The sequence below is a fragment of the Scyliorhinus canicula genome, chromosome 2, assembly GCF_902713615.1.
Source record: "Scyliorhinus canicula chromosome 2, sScyCan1.1, whole genome shotgun sequence".
Classification (NCBI taxonomy): domain Eukaryota; kingdom Metazoa; phylum Chordata; class Chondrichthyes; order Carcharhiniformes; family Scyliorhinidae; genus Scyliorhinus; species Scyliorhinus canicula.
The window spans coordinates 283,052,522-283,076,356 of NC_052147.1; the positions used below are offsets into that span (position 1 = coordinate 283,052,522).

At 49.8% G+C, this 23,835-nt stretch overlaps 1 protein-coding gene across 1 annotated transcript in view; it reads right to left on the reverse strand.

Moving 5' to 3' along the window:
* Positions 1-1,591: 1,591 nt before the first annotated feature.
* plcd4b (phospholipase C, delta 4b) overlaps positions 1,592-23,835 on the reverse strand; it is a 105,009-nt gene continuing 82,765 nt past the window's right edge. Inside the window, exons 10-11 of the mRNA XM_038790315.1 lie at positions 3,542-3,691; positions 1,592-2,239 (exon numbers count right to left, since the gene is read on the reverse strand). Coding sequence (XP_038646243.1) covers positions 2,142-2,239; positions 3,542-3,691 — 248 coding nt within the window. The 3' untranslated portion in view covers positions 1,592-2,141. The remainder of the gene's footprint in view (positions 2,240-3,541; positions 3,692-23,835) is intronic.

Consider the following 23,835-nt stretch of genomic DNA (forward strand, 5'->3'; position numbering starts at 1 on the left):
CAGACCCTAGCCCATTCACTTAAACTATCCAAATCCCTCTGCAGACTTCCGGTATCCTCTGCACTTTTCGCTTTACCACTCATCTTAGTGTCATCTGCAAACTTGGACACATTGCACTTGGTCCCCAACTCCAAATCTTCTATATAAATTGTGAACAATTGTAGGCCCAACACTGATCCCTGAGAGACACCACTAGCTACTGATTGCCAACCAGAGAAACACCCATTAATCCCCACTCTTTGCTTTCTATTAATTAACTAATCCTCTATCCATGCTACTACTTTACCCTTAACGCCACGTATCATTATCTTATGCAGCAACCTTTTGTGTGGCACCTTGTCAAAGGCTTTCTGGAAATCCAGATATACCACATCCATCGGCTCCCCGTTGTCTACTGCACTTGTAATGTCCTCAAAAAACTCCACTAAATTAGTTAGGCACGACCCATGCTTTATGAACCCATGCTGCGTCTGCCCAATGGGACAATTTCCATCCAGATGCCTCACTATTTCTTCCTTGATGATAGATTCCAGCTTTTTCCCTACTACCGAAGTTAAGCTCACTGGCCTATAATTACCCGCTTTCTGCCTACCTCCTTTTTTAAACAGTGGTGTCACGTTTGCTAATTTCCAATCTCTTTTAGCACTCTGGGATGCATTCCACAGGGCCAGGAGACTTGTCTACCTTTAGCCCCATTAGCTTGCCCATCACTACCTCCTTAGTGATAACAATCATCTCAAGGTTCTCCCCTGCCATAGCCTCATTTCCATCAGTCACTGGCATGTTATTTGTGTCTTCCACTGTGAAGACCGACCCAAAAAACCTGTTCAGTTCCTCAGCCATTTCCTCATTTCCCATTATTAAATCTCCCTTCTCATCCTCTAAAGGACCAATATTTACCTTAGCCACTCTTTTTTGTTCTATATACTTGTAGATACTTTTACTATCTGTTTTTATATTCTGAGCAAGTTTACTCTCATAATCTATCTTACTCTTCTTTATAGCTTTTTTAGTAGCTTTCTGTTGCCCCCTAAAGATTTCCCAGCCCTCTAGTCTCCCACTAATCTTTGCCACTTTGTATGCTTTTTCCTTCAATTTGATACTCTCCCTTATTTCCTTAGATATCCACGGTTGGTTTTCCCTCTTTCTACCGTCCTTCCTTTTTGTTGGTATAAACCTTTGCTGAGTACTGTGAAAAATCGCTTGGAAGGTTCTCTACTGTTCCTCAACTGTTTCGCCATGAAGTCTTTGCTCCCAGTCTACCTTAGCTAGTTCTTCTCTCATCCCATTGTAATCTCCTTTGTTTAAGCACAAAACACTAGTGTTTGATTTTACCTTCTCACCCTCCATCTGTATTTTAAATTCCAAGCATATTGTGATCGCTCCTTCCAAGAGGATCCCTAACTATGAGATCATTAATCAATCCTGTCTCATTACACAGGACCAGATCTAGGACCCCTTGTTCCCTTGTAGGTTCCATTACATACTGTTCTAGGAAACTATCGCGGATACATTCTATAAACTCCTCCTCAAGGTTGCCTTGACCGACCTGGTTAAACCAATCGACAAAGTAGATTAAAATCCCCCATGATAACTGCTGTACCATTTCTACATGCATCAGTTATTTCTTTGTTTATTGCCTACCCCAGCATAATGTTACTATTTGGTGGCCTACAGACTACTCCTATCAGTGACTTTTTTGAGAAAGCTGATGGCCGACCTTGGACACCATCCATTGACAGGAGGGACCAGTCTGTTGCCATGCCGACAGGCTCCACCTACCCCGGCTCAGCCCACCAATGGACAATGCCTCACCACAACCAGCTTCCCGGAGAAAAGATAAATTGGGAATTGGGATTGAAATCCACCTTCAGGAAGCTTCCCGATGAAACGTAGCCGCTGACGTGTTCGGTGATCGTGCGATTTGCCAGTTTGGTGGTAACAATTCAACTATGACCTCCCGCTTTGACCAGCGACCTGTTCATGGGTTTTCAAAAAATGAGCAGCTCGAAGCTAACTTGTAAATAGCAGTGAATTAAATATAAAAAATACAAGTAAATCTTTACACGGCTATAAAAAAACAGTGAGGGAATGTTGGGAGTGAGCGATGGGAGGAAGTGTTCAATTATCCTCACGCTGAACTATCTTCCAGCTGCCTCCGTGATCCTGGTGTGGACAAACAAGGAGGAAGGCGGGATTGGCATCCCATCCTTCGAGAGCAGGTGAATGTGGCGGTAACCTGGAGGAGGAAGAGACCGTGTCATTAGAGATAAGCGAAGGTTAAGGACAGGACCAGCTCCCCCCCCCTCGCAGTCACCTCTTCACTTCCGTGCGTCTCTTCCAGCCCCATTTCTCTCCTCCCCGTCACCCCCCCCTTCCCTCCCCATCTCTACTCTTCCCCCAATCTCTTCTTTACTCCCCTCCCCCTCTCAACTTCCCGCATTAGCCTCTCCCGCGCCTTCCCTGCCCCTCTCAGCCCCGTCTCCCCCACCCACCCAGCCCCTCCCGCATCTCTCTTCTTGTCCTCCACCCGTTTTTTTACTTGCCCGCAGGGTGTGCGGGTCACTGGCAAAGCCAGCACGTGTTGGCTATGGTCAGTGGTCAGGGACAGGAGGGTGTGACCGCGGGTGAGGCAGGACTGGAGGAGCCTGCACCCTCACTATTGCCCAGCAGGATAAGGCTCCTGCGGCTGGTGTGAAGGAGAGCGAAAGCTGCAGGGTGGATGGGGAAGCTGAGCGAGGCCCTGCGGCACTGGAAGGTGTTTAAGTGGAGGGGGGTGAACAGGGGTGTAGTGGATGTGGTGGACATTGGGGGATAGACCCTGTTCTCTGTCGCTGAGACCGAGTGTCCAGGCGGCTGTGCTGCCTGCCCGGTGCCAGCATCTGGGACATTGTCTCGGGGCTGGAGAGGAACTGCGGAGGGAGGCGGAGGATACAGTTACCGTGGTCCATATAGATATCAATAACACAGAGTGAATGAGCAAAGAGATATGAGGAGCTAGAAGCTAAATTAAAAGGAAGAACCTCAAAGGAGGATCTCTGCATGACCACCTGATCCGTGAGCAGGTTCGGTGGATTGTTAATTGGTTACAACTGGGATTGTTAATTGTTAGAATTCTCTCCCCCAGGGGGCAGTGGTGGCTGCAGGTCACTCGATATATTCAAGGATGAGCGAGACAGAGTTTTGACTGATAAGGGGGGGTCAAGGGTTATGGGGGTCAGGCAGGAAAGTGGAGTCAAGGTCACAACCAAATCAGCCGTGTTCTTATTGAATGGAGGAGCAGCTCGATGGGCTGAATGGCCTACTTCTGCTCCTGTTTCTTCTGAACTTATTATCTCATGAAATGAAAAATGAAATGAAAATGAAAATGGCTTATAGTCACGAGTAGGCTTCAATGAAGTTACTGTGAAAAGCCCCTAGTCGCCACATTCCGGCGCCTGTCCGGGGAGGCTGGTACGGGATCTTCTGTGAGGGTGAAGCGCACCATAGAAATGGGACAATTTCTTTCTATCAGTAAAGGATGAACGGGCAGATATCTCACCTTGCTTGATCATGGTGAATGGTAACGTGTACTGACCCACAAAATCATTCTTTGAAGTTAGGTCATAATCTTCAACCACAAATCGGACGAGAGCGAGATCGGGGACGTGAACAATGAAACTCAGAGTCTCGTACCACACGGGGTTAAAACCTGGCGAGAACAGTGAAAAGGAAAATGCTGATCACTCAGGTGACAGCCTAGCCAACTCAGAATGGCAGGAGGCCATTCAGCCCATTGCTCCTGTGCTATAACAGCAATTAGTCCCCCCCCCCCCCCCCCCCCCACCGCGGCTCCCTCTGCTTCTCTATCCACACACTCCTGACAAAAATAGCCTTTTTGCTACTGTGGATACCAGACATGAAGCAGAATGGGTTCAAGCTCACACTCGCTCACACTCACTCAGTCGCTCGCTCACACTCGGCCCCTCAAGCCTGCTCGGCCATTCAACAAGATCATGGCTCATCTGACTTAACCTTAATTCTACATTCCTACCTCCAATAACATTTCACCCTCTATCTTACCAACAATCTATATCTCGCTCTGCCTTAAAAATATTCAAAGACTCCGTTTCCACTACATTTTGACGAAGAGAATTCCGAAGACCGCTCACCACCGAGAGAGAAAAGAAATTCTCCTGTTAATATGTGGCAGCTGGTCAATGCTGGGCTGCCTAAATCGCAAAGGGCAACTTGGGCAAGCTATCACAACCATTTGCAATTTACATTTTTATTATGAGGTGCAATGAAGTCAAAAGCAATAATTCCAATACCATTTTTTGAGATTTTAGACATCAAATGAAAACATTCATGGACAAAAATAAAAGAAAACTTAAACATGCAAGATTATATTTACACAGTTAAACATAGTCCTAAAAAAAAACTTTCCCAAAACATTTCCGCTTAGTGAAATTGAGAGAAATTGAGAGAAAACAGGGAATAATAGATCAGTAAACTTGACATTGGTAGTGGGGAATATTCTAGAATCCATTATCAAAGGTTTTATAGCAGAGCACTTAGAAAACAGTTGCAGGGTCGGACAGAGTCAGCATCGATTTATGAAGGGGAAATCATTCTTGACAAATATACTGGAATTCTTTGAGGATGGAACCAGTATAATTGATGAGGTGCCTGAGAATGCGGTTCATTTGGACCCTCAGAAGACTTTAGATGCACACGAGATTAGCGTGTAAAATTAAAGCGCGTGGGATTAGGGGTAGATTGAGATGGATAAAAAATGATTGACAGACAGGAAACAAAGAGTAGGAATTAACGGGTATTTTTCAAATTGGCAAACAGTGACAAGTGAGGTACCGTAGGGATCGGTGCTGGGAACCCAGGTATTCACATTAATGATTTAGAAAATATCTCTAAATTTGCAGATGACACCAAGTTGGGTGGGGGGGGGGGGGGGGGGGAGGGGGTGAACTGTGAGTAGGATACAGAGATCCTTCAGTGTGATTTGGACAAGTTCAGTGAGCGGGCAAGTGAATGGCAGATGCAGTATAATTTGGATAAATGTGAGGTTATCCACTTTGGTAACAAAGACGGGAAGGCAGATTACTACCTGAATGGCTATAAATTAGGAGATGAGAATGTGCAATGAGGTCTGGGTGTCCTCGTACACCAGTCACTGAAGGTAAGCATGCAGGTACAGCAGGCAGTAAAGAAGGCTAATGGTATGTTGGCCTTCATTGCGAGAGGGTTCGGGTATAGAAGCAGGGATGTGTTGCTGCAATTGTACAGGGCCCTGGTGAGGCCACACCTGGAATATTGTGGGCAGTTTTGGTGTCCGTATCTGAGGAAGGATGTTCTTGCTATGGAGGGAGCGCAGTGAAGGTTTACCAGACTGATTCCTGGGGTGGCGGGACTGATGTATGAGGAGAGATTGAGTTGGTTAGGATTGTGTTCGCTGGAGTTCAGAAGGATGAGGGGGGGGGGGGGGGGGGGGGGGGGGGATCTCAGAAACCAGGTTGATCTTAGATTAGGATAAATGGTCGGCACAGCATCGGGGGCCGAAGGGCTTGTACTGTGCTGTACTGATCTATGTTACATAGAATTTACAGTGCAGAATGAGGCCATTCGGCCCATCGGGTCTGCACCGGCTCTTGGAAAGAGCACCCTTTTCAACACCTCTACCCTATCCCCATAACCCAGTAACCCCACCTAACACGAAGGGCAATTTTGGACACTAAGGGCAATTTATCATGGCCAATCCACCTAACCTGCACATCTTTGGACTGTGGGAGGAAACCGGAGCACCCGGAGGAAACCCACGCACCAGTGGAGTGCTCTTTCCAAGGGCTGGTGTAGACTCGATGGGCTGAATTGCCTCCTTCTGCACTGTAAATTCTACGGGGAGGATGTGCAGACTCCGCACAGACAGTGACCCAAGCCGGAATCGAACCTGGGACCCTGGAGCTGTGAAGCAATTATGCTATCCACAATGCTACCGTGCTGCCCACTGTTATTACAGCTCCAGGGTCCCAGGTTCGATTCCCGGCTGGGTCACTGTCTGTGTGGAGTATGCACGTTCTCCCCGTGTGTGCGTGGGTTTCCTCCGGGTGCTCCGGTTTCCTCCCACAGATGTGCGGGTTAGGTGGATTGGCCATGCTAAATTGCCCGTAGTGTCCTAATAAAAGTAAGGTTAAGGGGGGGGGGTTGTTGGGTTACGGGTATAGGGTGGATACGTGGGTTTGAGTAGGGTGATCATGGCTCGGCACAACATCGAGGGCCGAAGGGCCTGTTCTGTGCTGTACTGTTCTATGTTCTATGTTCTATGTTCGATTCCCGGCTTGAGTCACTGTCTGTGCGGAGTCTGAACCAGCCCCTGTCACAGTCTGTTCATCATTTCTCAGAGTAATACCTTTCTCTCTTGCCTTGCCTGCAATCTTTGATTTATCACATCTTCCCAAATTTGATGGCTCGCCCCCTGCTATTTCGTTTAAAATCTTTGTTCTGTGGATCGCCAGAACACTACTCTCAGCCCCGGTCAAGGTGTAGACGGTGCCAATTGTACGGCACCCCCTTTCCCAAGTACTGGCGCCAGTGTTCCACAAACCTCACCCCACTTTTTTGTTCTTAATTCACGGGATGTGGGCATCACTGGCTGCTCCATCATTCAGCTCCCATCCCTAATAGTGCAGCCACCTGGGGTGGCCACTTCCCAATCCCAAAATGGAGTTCCGCTAAGAATGCTGGGTAATTCAGCCAGGCAGAGGGAAACAAGCAGGTACAAGGTTTCCTGTGTATTAAGACTTGCAAAGACCCAGACAGAACCGAAACCAGCGACCATCTTCATATTAATGAGCGATCCCCGGGAACAATTGGAAACATTAAGAGCAATCGAGACCAAACCAGACTCCCCGGCGCCAGCGGGAGCCAGGACAAAGGAAGGCCAACGGACGCATAGGAACTGCCCAGCGATCAGGGAACAGCTCCAGTATTGGAGAAATCGATTCAAATGATCAGAACTTAGTCCAATCTTAGTCCGGGGTCAGCCCAAAAGGGCGCGAAACCCTTGGGGACTATAAAATAGAGTCCCCAAGTTCAATTCGATCTTCTTGGCAGCTCCCAAAGAACTCTTGACCATGACTCTCAACAAGGAGAGACCTGCCTAGCAGCTGCACCAACCAAGTAAGTCTCCAGTCAACGCACGCTACGAGATAGACGCTCCTAGCTACTATTCCATACCAGTTTGAAGCCAGCAGATTCAGAACCGGACAAAGGCCATTGTTCCTCTGACCTGGTGGGCCATTCCAAAAGCTAAGTATAGACCTGTAGTTATAGTGATAGTTTAGTAAGTAGAGTTTTCTGCATGAGTAGTGATTGACTGTGTGTATAATAAATGTGTTTTGTTTTGAAACTTACTAACTGGAGTATTGAGTTATTGATTAGCACTTGGCCTTGAACCTCGTGGTGGTATCAGAAAGATACCTGGTGACTCTAGAGCAAAGGTTATAAAACAGAGCAAATTAAGCAAAAGCACAATGAGCAACATTGCCCTTTGAGAAGGTGGTTGTGAATCGCTTCTTGAACCGCTGCAGTCATTGTGATGTAGGTACACCCCCTGTGCTGTTTCAGGATTCTGACCCAGTGACAGTGAAGGAACGGATGATATATTTCCAAGTCAGGGTGGTGAGTGACTTGGAGGGAAACCTCCAGGTGGTGGGGTTCCCAGGTATCTGCTGCTCTTGTCCTTCTAGATGATAGCGGTCGTAGGATTGGAAGGTGCTGCCTATGGAGCCTTGGTGAGTTACTGCAGTGCATCTTGTAGATGGTACACACGGCTGCCACTGTGTGTCGGTGGTGGGGGGTTTGAATGTTTGTGGAAGGGGAGCAATCAAGCGGGGCTGCTTTGTCCTGGATGGAGTTGAGCTTCTTGAGTGTTGTTGGAGCTGCGCTCATCCAGGCAAGTGGAGAGTATTCCATTACACCCCTGACTTGTGCCTTGTAGACTGTCGACAAGCTTTGAGGGGTCAGGAGGTGTGTTACACGCCATAGGATTCCCAGCTTCCGATCTGCCCTGGTAGCCACAGTATTTATATGGTTAGTCCAGTTCAGTTCCTGGTCAATGGTAACCACCAGGATGTTGATTGTGGGGATTCAGAGATGGGAATGCCATTGAATGTCAAGGGGTGATGGTCAGATCCTCTCTTGTAGGAGATGGTGATTGCCTGGCACATGTGTGGCGTGAATGTAACTTTACATAGATTTACATAGAATTTACAGTGCAGAAGGAGGCCATTCAGCCCATCGAGTCTGCACCAGCTCTTGGAAAGAGCACCCTACCCCCTACCCAAGTTCAACACCTCCACCCTATCCCCATAACCCAGTAACCCCACCCAACACTAAGGGCAATTTTGGACACTAAGGGCAATTTATCCTGGCCAATCCACCTAACCTGCACATCTTTGGACTGTGGGAGGAAACCGGAGTACCCGGAGGAAACCCACGCACACACGGGGAGAGTATGCAGTCTCTGCACAGACAGTGACCCAAGTCGGAATCGAACCTGGGACCCTGGAGCTGTGAAGCGATTGTGCTATCCACAATGCTACCGTGCTGCCCGGTTCCACAATGCTACCGTGCTGCCCGGTGTTGTCCCTTGCCCCTTGTCAGCCCAAGCCTGGATATTGTCCAGGTCTTGCTGCATTTGGACGTGGACTGCTTCATTATCTGAGGAGTTGTGAATGATGCTGAACATCGTGCAATGAACTGCAAACATCCCCACTTCTGACCTTATGATGGAAGGGAGGTCATTGATGAAGCAGCTGAAGATGGTTGGGCCGAGGACATTACCCTGAGGAACTCCTGCAGTGATGTCCTGGAGGTGAGATGATTGACCTCCAACCACCACAACCATCTTCCTTTGTGCCGGGTATGACTCCAACCAGCGGAGAGTTTCCCCCCTGATTCCCATTGACTCCAGTTTAGCTCGGGCTCCTTGATACCACACTCGGTCAAGTGCTGCCTTGATGTCAAAGGCAGTCACTCTGACCTCGCCTCTGGCAGTCAGCTCTTTTGTCCATGTTTGAACCAAGGCTGTAATGAGGTCAGAAGCTGAGTGACCCTGGCAGAACCCAAACTGAGCGTCCGTCAGCAGGTTATTGCTGAGTAAGTTCTGCTTGATAGCACTGTTAATGACTCCTTCCATCAATTTGCTGATGGTGGAGAGCAGACTGATAGGGCGGTAATTGGCTGGGTTGGATTTGTTCTGTTTCTTGTGTACAGGACACACCTTGGCAATTTTCCACATTGCCGGGTAGATGCCAGTGCTGAAGCAGTACTGGAAGTTCTGGAGCAGAAGTCTTCAGTTCTATTGCTGGGATATTGTCAATAGCCTTTGCAATATCCAGGGCCTTCAGCCGTTTCATGATATCACGTGGAGTGAATTGAATTGGCTGAAGACTGACATCTGTGATGCTGGGGGCCTCCGGAGGAGACTGAGATGCATCATCCACTCGGCCCCTCTGGCTGAAGATTGTTGCGAATGCCTCAGCCTTGTCTTTTGCACAGATGTGCTGGGCTCCTCCATCGTTGGGGATGGGGATATTTGTGGAGCCTCCTAGGTTGAATACAATTCTGCTGCTGCTGATGGCCCACAGCTCCTCATGGATGCCCAGTCTGGAGTTGCGAGATCTGTTTGAAGTCTATCCCATTTAGCACGGTGGTCGTGCCACACAACACGATGGAGGGTATCCTCAATGTGAAGATGGAACTTTGTCTCCACAAGGAACGTGCAATGGTCACTCCTACCGACACTGTCATGGACAGATACATCTGCAGCAGGCAGATTGGTGAGGATGAGGTCAAGTATGTTTTTCCCTCTTGTTGGTTCCCTCACTACCTGCTGCAGTCTAGCAGCTATTGTCCTTTAGGACCCGGCCAGCTCGGTCTGTGGTGGTGCTACCGAGCCTCTCTTGGTGATGGACATTGAAGTCCCCACCCAGAGCACATTCTTCACCCTTGCCACCTTCAGTGCTTCCTCCAAGTGGTGTTCAACATGGAGGAGAACTGATTCATCAGCTGATGGTGGCCGGAACGTGGTAATCAGCAGGAGGTTTCCTTGCCCATGTTTAACCTGAAGCCCTGAGACTTCATGGGGTCCAGAGTCGATGTTGAGGACTCCCAGGGCAACTCCCCCCCCGACTGTATCCCACTGTGCCGCCACCTCTGCTGGTGGTGATGGTGTCTTGAAGAGTATAAGGTCTGATTCCGTCAATGCTGGGTGGCCATACCGCGGGCACTTCATCCACATTAATCCACCCTGACCTGCACATCTTTGGACTGTGGGAGGAAACCGGAGCACCCGGAGGAAACCCACGCAGGCACGGGGAGAACGTGCAGACTCCGCACAGACAGCGACCCAAGCCGGGAATCGACCCTGGAGCGGTGAAGCAACTGTGCTAACCAATGTGTTTGCGTGCTGCCAATGTTAGTGAATCGGATGGGTTTTTACTTTTAATTCCAGGTTTTTGTGGAATTCAATTTCACCATCCGCCATGGTTGGAATTTGAACCCGAGCCTCTGGATTATTAATCCAGTGACAATGCCACGAAGCCGCCACCTGCCATCCTCACTTCTCAAACATCAGTCTTCAGCCGCGTCTTCTATCCTCCAAATTGATTTGCCAATTTCCGATGGCTCAGGTAATAACCTGTGGTGAATTCATACTGCATTGTAGTTCACACTGTATTGCATTGCATTGTATTATGTCCTTGTGGGCTCTGTATGTGAGCCATTGCGCGATGAGGAGCTTGTACAGGGCTCCACACTTGGCTCCGCCCATGGCCCCTCCCACTACCGGAAGTATAAAGTGCTGCAGCCGTGAGCCCTCAGTTCTGGTCGCAGGCTGGCTCAGTTGTAAGACTATTAAAACCACAGTTTACTTCCAATCGTGTCTCCAGTGAATTGATGGTGACATCATAACCCAGAGATTATCGCCTTGGAGAGGTTCTGTCGTTTAATTTAGTGCCTGGCTCCTCAAACTCCAAACAGAATCTCCATCCTCATCCTGACAATGTTTGTTGGTACCCACGTGGACCACGACAACTGGGTCCTCCCCCTCCCGTTGCGAGTTCCTCTCCAGCCCGGAGCAGATATCCCGAATCCTGGCACTGGGCGGGCTACACAGCCGCCTGGGCTGCACAGAATAGCGTTGACCCCCCCCCCCCCCCCCGCCCCCCTCACGATACCGCCCCCACCACCACTACAATCCTGTCTGTTCCCCCAGTTAAATGGCTTGCTGTACCACACTGCCGTCTTCAGTCAGCTGGACAAACTCGGCAGCCCCCGCTCTCTTCCAAATGAGCTGAGAGAACCTCAAACCTGTGGGGTAATTGCAAATTCTGAAGCTCCTGCACCCCTGCCCTCTGGGTCTCCTGCCTCACCCACAGTCACCAGACACTCACCAGGCAGCTAGCTTGTTCCCCTGTAGTAGATTTTAAAAAACAGTTCCCACTGAGTGAAAAAGTTGGAAAGAGTGTAGGTGCACCACCTTCCCATCTTCCCCGAATACTCTCACTCGCTCAACTCCCAGCACTCTTGTTCGAAGTCACACTCCCTAACAGAGTCACACTCAGAGGCCTGTATTAACCTGAAACCAGCTCAGCCCCTGGACAGAAAAGGGAGGTTAAACCAGTTTCTTAATGAACTAACTTCAGCTGCTTTCCAGTGGGGAGATCGAAGATTCCTGCTTAATCCTAGACAGAGTTTAGAATTTCAACAGTACATTTCAATTAGCTGTTAAATGGTTAACAAAATTAGATATTTAGATTATCTCTCTATCTCTCACTCTTTCTCTCTCACTCACACTCTCATACACTCTCTCTTTCTATCTTTCTATCTTTCACTCACTCTCTCTCCCACTCTCATCTTTCACTCTCTGCATCTCTGACTCTCTCTTTATATCTCACTCTCTCTCTCCCTCACTCACTCTCACTCTTTCTACCTCCCACTCTCTCTATCTCAGGGCTGGTTTAGCACAGAGGGCTAAACAGCTGGCTTGTAATGCAGAACAAGACCAGCAGCGCGGGTTCAATTCCCGTACCAGCCTCCCCGAACAGGCACCGGAATGTGGCGACTAGGGGCTTTTCACAGTAACTTCATTTGAAGCCTACTCGTGACAATAACCGATTATTATTATCTCTTACTTTCTCACTCCCACTCATACAAACAAGGAGCAGGAGTAGGCCATTCGGCCCATCGACCCGCTCTGCCATTTAATAAGATCATCTGATAGAAGCCTCAAATCCCACCTACCCCCATGATAACCTCCCTTGCTCAGCCAGAATCTATCCACCTCTGTCTTACCGATATTCTCAGACTCTGCTTCCACCTTTCAGGAAGAGGGGTTCCAGATACTCACGACACTGAGAGAAAACATTTCACCCTACCTTCCTTTTAAATGGGTGACCTCTCTTATCAGTCCCTCTCTTTCTCTCGCTCTCGCTCATTCTCTGTCTCTCACGCTCGCTCATTCTCTCACTCTCGCTCATTCCCTCTCTCTCGCTCTGTCTCTCTATCTCACTCGCTATGTCTCTCTCTCTCTCTCACTATGTCTCTCTCTCACTCTGTCTCTTTCTCTCTCACTGACTCTCTCTCGCTCTGTCTCTCTCTCTCTCACACTCTCTCTCTCTCACTCTGTCTCTCTCTCTCTCTCTCACTCTGTCTCTCTCTCTCTCACTCTGTCTCTCTCTCTCTCTCACTCTGTCTCTCTCTCTCTCACTCTGTCTCTCTCTCTCTCACTCTGTCTCTCTCTGTCTCTCACTCTGTCTCTCTCTCTCTCTCTCTCACTCTGTCTCTCTCTCTCTCTCTCTCTGCCTCTCTCTCTCTCACTGACTCTCTCTCACTCTGTCTCTCTCTCTCTCACACACTCTCTCTCTCTCTCTCACTCTGTCTCTCTCTCTCTCACTGACTCTCTCTCACTCTGTCTCTCTCTCACACTCTCTCTCTCTCTCACTCTGTCTCTCTCTCTCACTCACTCTGTCTCTCTCTCTCACTCTGTCTCTCTCTCTCCCTCTCTCTCACTCTGTTTCTCTCTCTTTCACTCACTCTCTCTCTCTCTCTGTCTCTCTCTCTTTCACTCACTCTCACTTGTTCATTCTCTCTCCCTCTCCCTCTCATTCTCTCTCGTTCATTCTCTCTTTCTCTCAATCTCTCTCTTCCGCTCACTCTCTCATTCCTCTTTCATTCCCTCTCTCTCACCCTCTTATTTTCTCTCTCACTCACTCATTCTCCCTCTCTCCCTCACGCAGAACAATGCCAGCAGCGTGGGTTCAATTCCCGTACCAGCCTCCCTGAACAGGCGCCGGAATGTGGTGACTGGGGGCTTTTCACAGTAACTTCATTGAAGCCTACTCGTGACAATAAACGATTATTATTATTATTCCCTCTCTTCTCTCATTATATCTCTGTCACTCATTTTCTAACTCTCATTCTTCTTGAATGCCCCATATTAATACCAATACTAATACTAATACTTACCCCCCTACTATACTCCCGATACATGCACGACTGTGTGGCAAAATTAATTCCAACTCCATCTATAAGTTTGCTGACGACATGACCGTACTGGGTCGGATCTCAAACAACGACGAGTCAGAGTACTGGTCTTATGGTCTTAGTACAGGAGGGAGATAGAGAATCTAGTGGAGTGGTGCAGCGACAACAATCTCTCCCACAATGCCAGCAAAACTAAAGAGCTGGTCATCGACTTCAGGAAGCAAAGTACTGTACACACCCCTGTCAGCATCAACGGGGCCGAGGTGGAGATGGTTAGCAGTTTCAAATTCCTAGGGGTGCACATCACCAAAAATCTATCCTGGTCCACTCACGTCGACGCTATCACCAAGAAAGCACAACAGCGCCTATACTTCCTCAGGAAACTAAGGAAACTCGGCATGTCCACATTAACCCATACCAACTCTTACAGATGCACCATAGAAAGCATCCTATCGGGCTGCATCACAGCCTGGTATGGCAAATGCTCGGCCCAGGACCGCAAGGAACTTCAGAGAGTCGTGAATACCGCCCAGTCCATCACACGAACCTGCCTCCCATCCATTGACTCCATCTACACCTCCCGCTGCCGGGGGAAAGCGGGCAGCATAATCAAAGATCCCTCCCACCCGGCTTACTCACTCTTCCAACTTCTTCCATTGGGCAGGAGATACAGAAGTCTGAGAACACGCACGAACAGACTCAAAAACAGCTTCTTCCCCACTGTCACCAGACTCCTAAATGACCCTCTTATTGACTGACCTGATCTCTTCACACATCTTCTCTACTGAGTAGGACTACACTCTGTATGCTTCACCCGATGTCTGTGTCTATGTATTTACATTGTGTATTTATCGTATGTCCTCTGTGTTTTCATGTATGGAACAATCTGTCTGGACTGTACACAGAACAATACTTTTCACTGTACTTCAGTACGTGACAATAAATTTAAATTTAAATTTAAATCTAAATTTGTCTCTACCTCTAGTTGTCAATTGAGGTTGCCATCAATAGGTGGGGGTATTTCACAATTTAAATATGGCACAGCACCACCAGCTGGTCTGAAGTAATAACAAATAATCCAGCCCTGGAATTGGCTGGTAATAATAATAATAATCTTTATTGTCACAAGTAGGCTTACATTAACACTGCAATGAAGTTACTGTGAAAAGCCCCTAGTCGCCACATTCCGGCACCTGTTCGGGTACACAGAGAGAGAATTCAGAATGTCCAATTCACCCAACAACACGTCTTTCGGGACTTGTGGGAGGAAACCGGAGCACCCGGAGGGAACCCACGCAGACACAGGGAGAACGTGCAGACTCCGCACAGACAGTGGCCCAAGCCGGGAATCGAACCCAGGACCCTGGAGCTGTGAAGCAACAGCGCCACTTATGGAGTTCCTATATCTAGAGTAGGTCAAGTACACGGTCAGGGGGTGGGTCAGGGGTTCTACCCAAGGTGGCTGCCATTCATTTCCTACTTGAAAGATTTAGTCACCAACAGCTGTTAGTGGGAGGGTGGGGTGAGGGTATTAGTATTGTTGTGAAAAGATTATGGACACAATTTAACTAAATTGGAGCAAAGGGGCTGGTTTAGCACAGGGCTAAAGAGCTGGCTTTTAAAGCAGACCAAGTTCAATTCCCGTACCAGCCCCCCCCGAACAGGCGCCGGAATGCGGCGACTAGGGGCTTTTCATAGTAACTTCATTTGAACCCTACTCATGACAATAAGGGATTTTCATTTCATTTCAAGTCCCTCAACGAGCACATTGTGGCAGTCACCACTGATTATATAATAGAGGTAATACGGTAAGGCTCCTGTACTAGAGGTATGGGGGTAGATCCCTGCTGCTGGCTCCGCCCAGTAGGCAGAGTATAAATATGTGTGCACACCGAGCTGCTCCCATTCTGGCAGCAGCTGCAGGAGGCAAAACACCTGTGCTTAATAAAGCCTCGATTACTCTACTCTCGTCTTGTCGTAATTGACAGTGCATCACACATTTAGCCGCGTGTTTCCCGGCGCTCGCAGCGTTAAGAAACACAACACTATAAACCGGGACTGGCGTTAGATACGGGCCTCAGTGGGGAACGTGCAGGGAACAACCCCGGTTTCTGCATTGAGGAGCTCCGCTCGCCCCGATCCCCGACTCCCCCCCCAAGTCCCAACGCGCTGTTGGAATGTCCCTGGCACCCCCCTCACCCCCTCAAACACCCACGCAGGGCACACCCGGCCCATTCACACCCAAGCAAAAATACCCTCCCTCCTGCGCCAGCCCCCCAGCCAGACGTTTATCTGACTCGTCCTCTTCTTTCTATACTCCCTCGCCCGTGATACGGGATGGAATCCTGACATCACAACATTCGAGGTCCTGTTTTTTAACCTAATCTAACCCCCCCCCAATTTCGTGTTGCAGGACCTCATCCCTCTGTCTGCCTACGCCGTTTGTACCGCGGTGCACTGTGACCTCGGGCTGATCACCCTCCCCTTTCAGGATGCCCTGTAGCCGCTCCGTGACATCCTTGACCCTGGCACCAGGGAGGCAACGTTCCATGCTGGAGTCGTGCTCGCGCCCGCAGTAACGCCCGTCACTTCGCCTCACTATTGAATCCCCCACCACTATTGCTCGTTTAGCCCTTTTCCTCCCTATGCCCACCAGCAGCATTACCTGTGGTGCTTGCCCCCCCCCCCCTACCCCCCCCCCCCGAGAGCCCATCCCCCTCAACAGTGTCGAAAACGGTATCTCTGTTTTCCAGCGAAACAGACGTTCCTTAGTGAAAACAGGCACAAGACAATCGTTACGCTTCTCTGCCATTCCTCTATTCCCCATTCTGAATTCCCCTGACACTGCCTGGAGTGGACCTGCATTTGTCTTTGCCAAACTCTTCCCTTTTACACACCTATAGAAACTTTAGTCCATTGTTATGTTTTGTGCGAGATTGCATTCATATTCTGATTTATTTATCAGTTTCTCGGCCATCCTTTGCTGTATTCTAGAAACCTCCAAATCCTCAGGTTTGCTACTATTTCTGTCAACTTTATTAATCTTTTTTTTTTAAAAAGGTTTCGACAATGCTGAAAACTAACTTTTCATTTTGGGTTTTTAACGGATAGTTGCTGTGAACAATGTAACAAATTTTTTGAAGATCCTCCGTCGCCTATTCACAGTCAAACTTTTCATGTATTTCCCTCATCCACCTCAGCCAATTTGTCCCTCGTTCCTTCATCATTTTCTTTGTCCAAATTTAACACCCTGGCCTCAGGTTGAACTTCCTCACTTCAAACGTAATGTGACTGTGATGAATGATTACTGCACCTTTAATGTAATGATCCCTTTAAGACCGGGTTTGGAAGCCTGGGGGACTCCGCCTCCAGCTCCACCCCCCAGGGAGCCATATATAAGGTAATGTCCAGTGGGCCGTGTGCAGTGAGCACACGTCTCGGTAGCTGTCTGGTTCTCTGCTAATTAAAGCCTTTGTATAACCAATCATCTCTCTCTCGAGTTGTAATTGAGGGTATCTCAATTTAATTACTTCAAGATGGACAGCGCTCTAAAGCCGTAGAAAGCTCAATTTGGACGCTCGGTCGCCGGAGGCCGCAGAAATTTTTTAATACTGGCTTCGGTGTTTTTTGGCCTATCTGAACTCCTCAGACACTCCAGTCGACGGACGTCGCAAGCTGAGCTTACTACACGCCCGGGTGGGCCACAGACTCTCCTCCGCAATCGAAAAGGCCACCACGTACGAGACGGCGGTCAAAATCCTGCAGAAGGGCTTTGTTAAGCCATTAAACAAGGTACACGCCCGGCATTTCCCCGGCAGCGCTCCGGGGAAATGCTGGACAAGTACTCGCCGCGCTCGCTAGGAATTGCGACCACAAGGAGGTGACGGCAGGAGTCCATATGAACTTGCACATCCGAGATGCTTCCGTGTCCGGTATTCAATCCACGTACATCAGGCAGCGACTCCTCGAAGACGGAGCAAAAGACCTCCAAGGCACGGTAACGCTCGCCTCCTCTCTGGAGGTGGCCCACCATAATCTCTGCACGTACTCCGTGGACCTTCCGAGCCCCTCTCGGTCCCCTCCAGACTCGGCCACGCTACAGGCCTGCGCCGTGCGGCGCCCTCCCACACCGGGCGCACACCGTGCTATTTCTCTGGGCAAGGCCAGCACCCACGTCAGCGTTGCCCAGCCCGCTCCGCTATCTGCAACGACTGCGGAAAGAAGGGGCATTTCGCCCAAGGTCCAGAAACAAAAGTCTCATCGGGCCCAAAAATCGAGCTCCCAGGCCCACAGGCCCCGCAACGCGGCTGCGCGCCAGCCGGACACGCCCCCTTCTGACGCGTCATCGGCCTCGTACGAGTCATGGGGGCGGCCATCTTGTCGGCCATCTTCAAAATCCAACACGTGCAACCGACGCCGGCGGCTATTTTGTGAGTCGGTCTCGGCTGAGGACTCGGACTACCCGCAACTGGGAGCGATCACCCTCGATCAATCACGGCCGAAGCACCTACGGAACTCCATGAATCAGGTCCAAATCAACGGGCGCGACATCCCCTGCCTTTTCGATTCCGGGAGCACCGAGAGCTTTATTCACCCAGAAACGATCAGGCGCTGCTCCCTGCGCACCTATCCCGCCTCCCAAACTATCACCCTCGCTTTCGGGTCCCACCAGGTCGAAATCACGGGGTATTGTGTCGCGAAACTCGCGATCCAGGACGTCGAATACGCCCGTTTCAAACTGTATATCCTCCCTCACCTCTGCGCCCCCCCGCTGCTCGGTCTGGGCTTTCAGTACAGCCACCGGAGCCTGACACTGCAGTTCGGCAGACCCCTGCCCCCGCTAACGGTATGTAGCCTGGCAACACTTAAAGTTACGCCACCCCCCCCTCTTCGCGAACCTCACCCCCGACTGTAAGCCCGTCGCCACCAGGAGTCGGCGGTACAGTACCCAAGATATGACTTTTATCAAGTCAGAGGTTCAGTGGTTGCTGAAAGAGGGGGTCATAGAGGCCAAGAACAGCCCCTGGAGAGCACAAGTATTGGTAGTCCAGTCTGAGGAAAAGAAACGGATGGTGGTGGACTATAGTCAGACCATAAATCGTTTTACGCAACTCGATGCGTATCCACTTCCCCGCATAGTAGAAATGGTTAACCAGATCGCCCAGTACCGGGTATTCTCCACGGTTGACCTAAAATCCGCCAGCCATCAACTCCCTATCCGCCCAGAGGACCGCCCTTCACGGCCTTCGAAGCAGCCGGTCGGCTGTTTCACTTCCTCAGGGTCCCTTTTGGCGTCACAAATGGGGTCTCCGTTTTCCAGAGGGCGATGGGTCAAATGGTGGACCAGTACGGCTTACGGGCTACTGACCCCTACTTGGACAATGTCACCATCTGCGGCCATGACCAACAGGACCACGATGCAAACCTGAGGAAGTTCCTCCAGACTGCCCGGGCCCTCAATCTGACCTACAACAACGAGAAATGCGTGTTCCACACAACCCGGCTCGCCATCCTCGGCTAGGTCGTGGAAAACGGGGTCCTAGGCCCAGACCCCGACCGCATGCGCCCTCTAAAGGAACTCCCCCTCCCCCGTAGCCTCAAGGCACTCAAACGGTGCTTGGGGCTTTTCTCCTATTACGCCCAGTGGGTCCCCAGATATGCGGACAAAGCCCGACCACTCATTAAGACCACGGGTTTTCCCCTGACGGATGAGGCCCAGTCGGCTTTCAGCCGTATCAAGGCCGACATCATCAAGGCCGCCATGCACGCGGTGGACAAAACCATTCCCTTCCAGGTAGAAAGCGATGCATCAGACGTCGCCCTGGCTCCTACCCTCAACCAGGCGGGCAGACCAGTGGCGTTCTTCTCCCGAACCCTCACCGCCTCGGAAATTCAGCACTCTGCAGTCGAGAAGGAGGCACAAGCCATAGTGGAGGCCGTGTGACACTGGAGGCACTACCTAGCTGGTCGGAGGTTCACCCTCGTCACCGACCAACGGTCGGTCGCCTTTATGTTCGGTAACGCACAACAGGGCAAAATAAAAAATGATTAAATTCTGAGGTGGAGGATCGAACTCTCCACCTACGCGTACGATATTACATATTGTCCGGGGAAGCTCAATGAGTCCCCAGATGCCCTGTCCCGCGGTACATGCAGCAATGCGCAGAAAGACCGTCTGCGAGCCCTCCACGATGATCTCTGTCACCCAGGGGTCACCCGGCTTGCTCATTTCATCAAGTCCCGCAATCTACCTTACTGCACCGAGGAGGTCAAGGTCATGGCCAGGGCATGCCAGATCTGCGCGGAGTGCAAACCGCACTTCTACCAACCAGACAGGGCTCGCCTGGTGAAAGCCTCTGGGCCCTTTGAGCAACTAAGCGTGGACTTCAAAGGGCCCCTCCCGTCCACCAACTGCAACACCTACTTCCTCACCGTCATCGCCGAATTCACCCGCTTCCCATTCGCTGTCCCCTGCCCCGGTATGACCTCGGCCTCCGTGATCAAGGCACTGCGCAGCATCTTCACCCTGTTTGGTTTCCCCGCCTATATCCACAGCGACCGGGGTACATCGTTCATGAGCGATGAGCTGCGTCGGTACCTGCTCAACAAGGGCATCGCCTCGAGCAGAACGACCAGCTATAACCAGCGGGGAAACGGGCAGGTGGAGAGGGAGAACGCGACAGTTTCGAAGGCCGTCCTTCTGGCCCTACGGTCAAGGAGTCTCCCTATCGCCCGCTGGCAGGAGGTCCTACCCGATGCCCTGCACTCCATTAGGTCGCTGCTCTGTACGGCCACAAATGAGATCCCTCACAATCGTTTGACCTGGCAGCACGGTAGCATGGTGGTTAGCATAAATGCTTCACAGCTCCAGGGTCCCAGGTTCGATTCCCGGCTTGGGTCACTGTCTGTGCGGAGTCTGCACGTCCTCCCCGTGTGTGCGTGGGTTTCCTCCGGGTGCTCCGGTTTCCTCCCACAGTCCAAAGATGTGCGGGTTAGGTGGATTGGCCATGATAAATTGCCCGTAGTGTCCTAAAAAAAAGTAAGGGGGGGGGGGTTTGTTGGGTTACGGGTATAGGGTGGATACGTGGGTTTGAGTAGGGTGATCATTGCTCGGCACAATATCGAGGGCCGAAGGGCCTGTTCTGTGCTGTACTGTTCTATGTTCTATGTTCTATGTTTGTTTGTCTTCCCCAGGAAGTCCACCTCCGGGGTCTCGCTTACACCTTGGCTGACGACTCCGGGACCAGTTCTACTCCGGAGACACCCGAGGAGCCATCAGACAAATCCGCTATTCGAGAGGATCCAGCTGCTGCACGCAAACCCTCAATACGCTTACATCGGGCACCTCGACGGCAGGCAGGACACCGTCTCCCTGCGAATATGTAATGGAACCTACGAGGGAACAAGCGGTCCTAGATCTTGTCCTGTGTAATGAGACAGGATTGATTCATGATCTCATAGTTAGGGATCCTCTCGGAAGGAGCGATCACAATATGGTGGAATTTAAAATACAGATGGAGGGTGAGAAAGTAAAATCAAATACTAGTGTTTTGTGTTTAAACAAAGGAGATTACAAGGGGATGAGAGAAGAACTAGCTAAGGTAGACTGGGAGCTAAGACTTTATGGTGGAACAGTTGAGGAACAGTGGAGAACCTTCCACGCGATTTTTCACAGTGCTCAGCAAAGGTTTATACCAACAAAAAGGAAGGACGGAAGAAAGAGGGAAAATCGACCGTGGATATCTAAGGAAATAAGGGAGAGTATCAAATTGAAGGAAAAAGCATATAAAGTGGCAAAGATTGCTGGGAGACTAGAAGACTGGGAAATCTTTAGGGGGGCAACAGAAAGCTACTAAAAAAGCTATAAAGAAGAGTAAGATAGAGTATGAGAGTAAACTTGCTCAGAATATAAAAACAGACAGTAAAAGTTTTTACAAATATATAAGACAAAAAAGAGTGGTTAAGGTAAATATTGGTCCTTTAGAGGATGAGAAGGGAGTTTTAATAATGGGAAATGAGGAAATGGCTGAGGAACTGAACAGGTTTTTTGGGTCAGTCTTCACAGTGGAAGACACAAATAACATGCCAGTGACTGATAGAAATGAGGCTATGACAGGTGAGGACCTTGAGAGGATTGTTATCACTAAGGAGGGAGTGATGGGCAAGCTAATAGGGCTAAAGGTAGACAAGTCTCCTGGCCCTGATGGAATGCATCCCAGAGTGCTAAAAGAGATGGCTAGGGAAATTGCAGATGCACTAGTGATAATTTACCGAAATTCACTAGACTCTGGGGTGGTCCCGGCAGATTGGAAATTAGCAAACATGACGCCACTGTTTAAAAAAGGAGGTAGGCAGAAAGCAGGAAATTATAGGCCAGTGAGCTTAACTTCGGTAGTAGGGAAGATGCTGGAATCTATCATCAAGGAAGAAATTGCGAGGCATCTGGATAGAAATTGTCCCATTGGGCAGAAGCAGCATGGGTTCGTAAAAGGCAGGTCACGCCTAACTAATTTAGTGGAATTTTTTGAGGACATTACCAGTGCAGTAGATAACGGGGAGCCGATGGATGTGGTATATCTGGATTTCCAGAAAGCCTTTGACAAGGTGCCACACAAAAGGTTGCTGCATAAGATAAAGATGCATGGCATTAAGGGTAAAGTAGTAGCATGGATAGAGGATTGGTTAATTAATAGAAAGCAAAGAGTTGGGATAAATGGGTGTTTCTCTGGTTGGCAATCAGTAGCTAGTGGTGTCCCTCAGGGATCCGTGTTGGGCCCACAATTGTTCACAATTTACATAGATGATTTGGAGTTGGGGACCAAGGGCAATGTGTCCAAGTTTGCAGATGACACTAAGATGAGTGGTAAAGCGAAAAGTGCAGAGGATACTGGAAGTCTGCAGAGGGATTTGGATAGGTTAAGTGAATGGGCTCGGGTCTGGCAGATGGAATACAATGTTGACAAATGTGAGGTTATCCATTTTGGTAGGAATAACAGCAAACGGGATTATTATTTAAACGATAAAATATTAAAGCATGCCGCTGTTCAGAGAGACTTGGGTGTGCTAGTGCATGAGTCACAGAAGGTTGGTTTACAAGTGCAACAGGTGATTAAAAAGGCAAATGGAATTTTGTCCTTCATTGCTAGAGGGATGGAGTTTAAGACTAGGGAGGTTATGTTGCAATTGTATAAGGTGTTAGTGTGGCCACACCTGGAGTATTGTGTTCAGTTTTGGTCTCCTTACTTGAGAAAGGACGTACTGGCGCTGGAGGGTATGCAGAGGAGATTCACTAGGTTAACCCCAGAGCTGAAGGGGTTGGATTATGAGGAGAGGTTGAGTAGACTGGGACTGTACTCGTTGGAATTTAGAAGGATGAGGGGGGATCTTATAGAAACATTTAAAATTATGAAGGGAATAGATAGGATAGATGCAGGCAGGTTGTTTCCACTGGCGGGTGACAGCAGAACTAGGGGGCATACCCTCAAAATAAGGGGAAGTAGATTTAGGACTGAGTTTAGGAGGAACTTCTTCACCCAAAGGGTTGTGAATCTATGGAATTCCTTGCCCAGTGAAGCAGTTGAGGCTCCTTCATTATATGTTTTTAAGATAAAGATAGTTTTTTGAAGAATAAAGGGATTAAGGGTTATGGTGTTCGGGCCGGAAAGTGGAGCTGAGTCCACAAAAGATCAGCCATGATCTAATTGAATGGCGGAGCAGGCTCGAGGGGCCAGATGGCCTACTCCTGCTCCTAGTTCTTATGTTCTTATGAGACCTGGCACCCTCTGGCTCTCCCACTGATGCCCCCACCCCCCCTCTACCGGCGCTCCCCTCCCCGCACCGCTGCCGACTCCGACAGTGCCCATCCTCTAGCGTCCCCCCCCCCCCCACGCCGACGCTGGCACCAATCACCCTAGTCACCCCGGATACCCCCTCCTGCTCCAACACGGGCAAAGGCTCAGGCCACCGTGCTCCCGCAGATACTTCCACTGAAGACGCCCGTGTCCGCCGCACCACCGCCGGAGCTGAGAAGGTCAACAAGGACAATCAGACCACCCAAAAAACTGGACATATAATTCCACTTCACCCACGACTTACTCTGTGTTTTCTTTTAAAACAGGGGGTGAATGTGATAAATGCTTACTGCACCTTTAATGTAATGATCCCTTTAAGACCGGGTTTGGAACCCTGAGGGACTCCGCCTCCGGCTCCACCCCCCAGGGAGCCATATATAAGGTAATGTCCAGTGGGCCGTGTGCAGTGAGCACATTTCTCAGTAGCTGTCTGGTTCCCTGC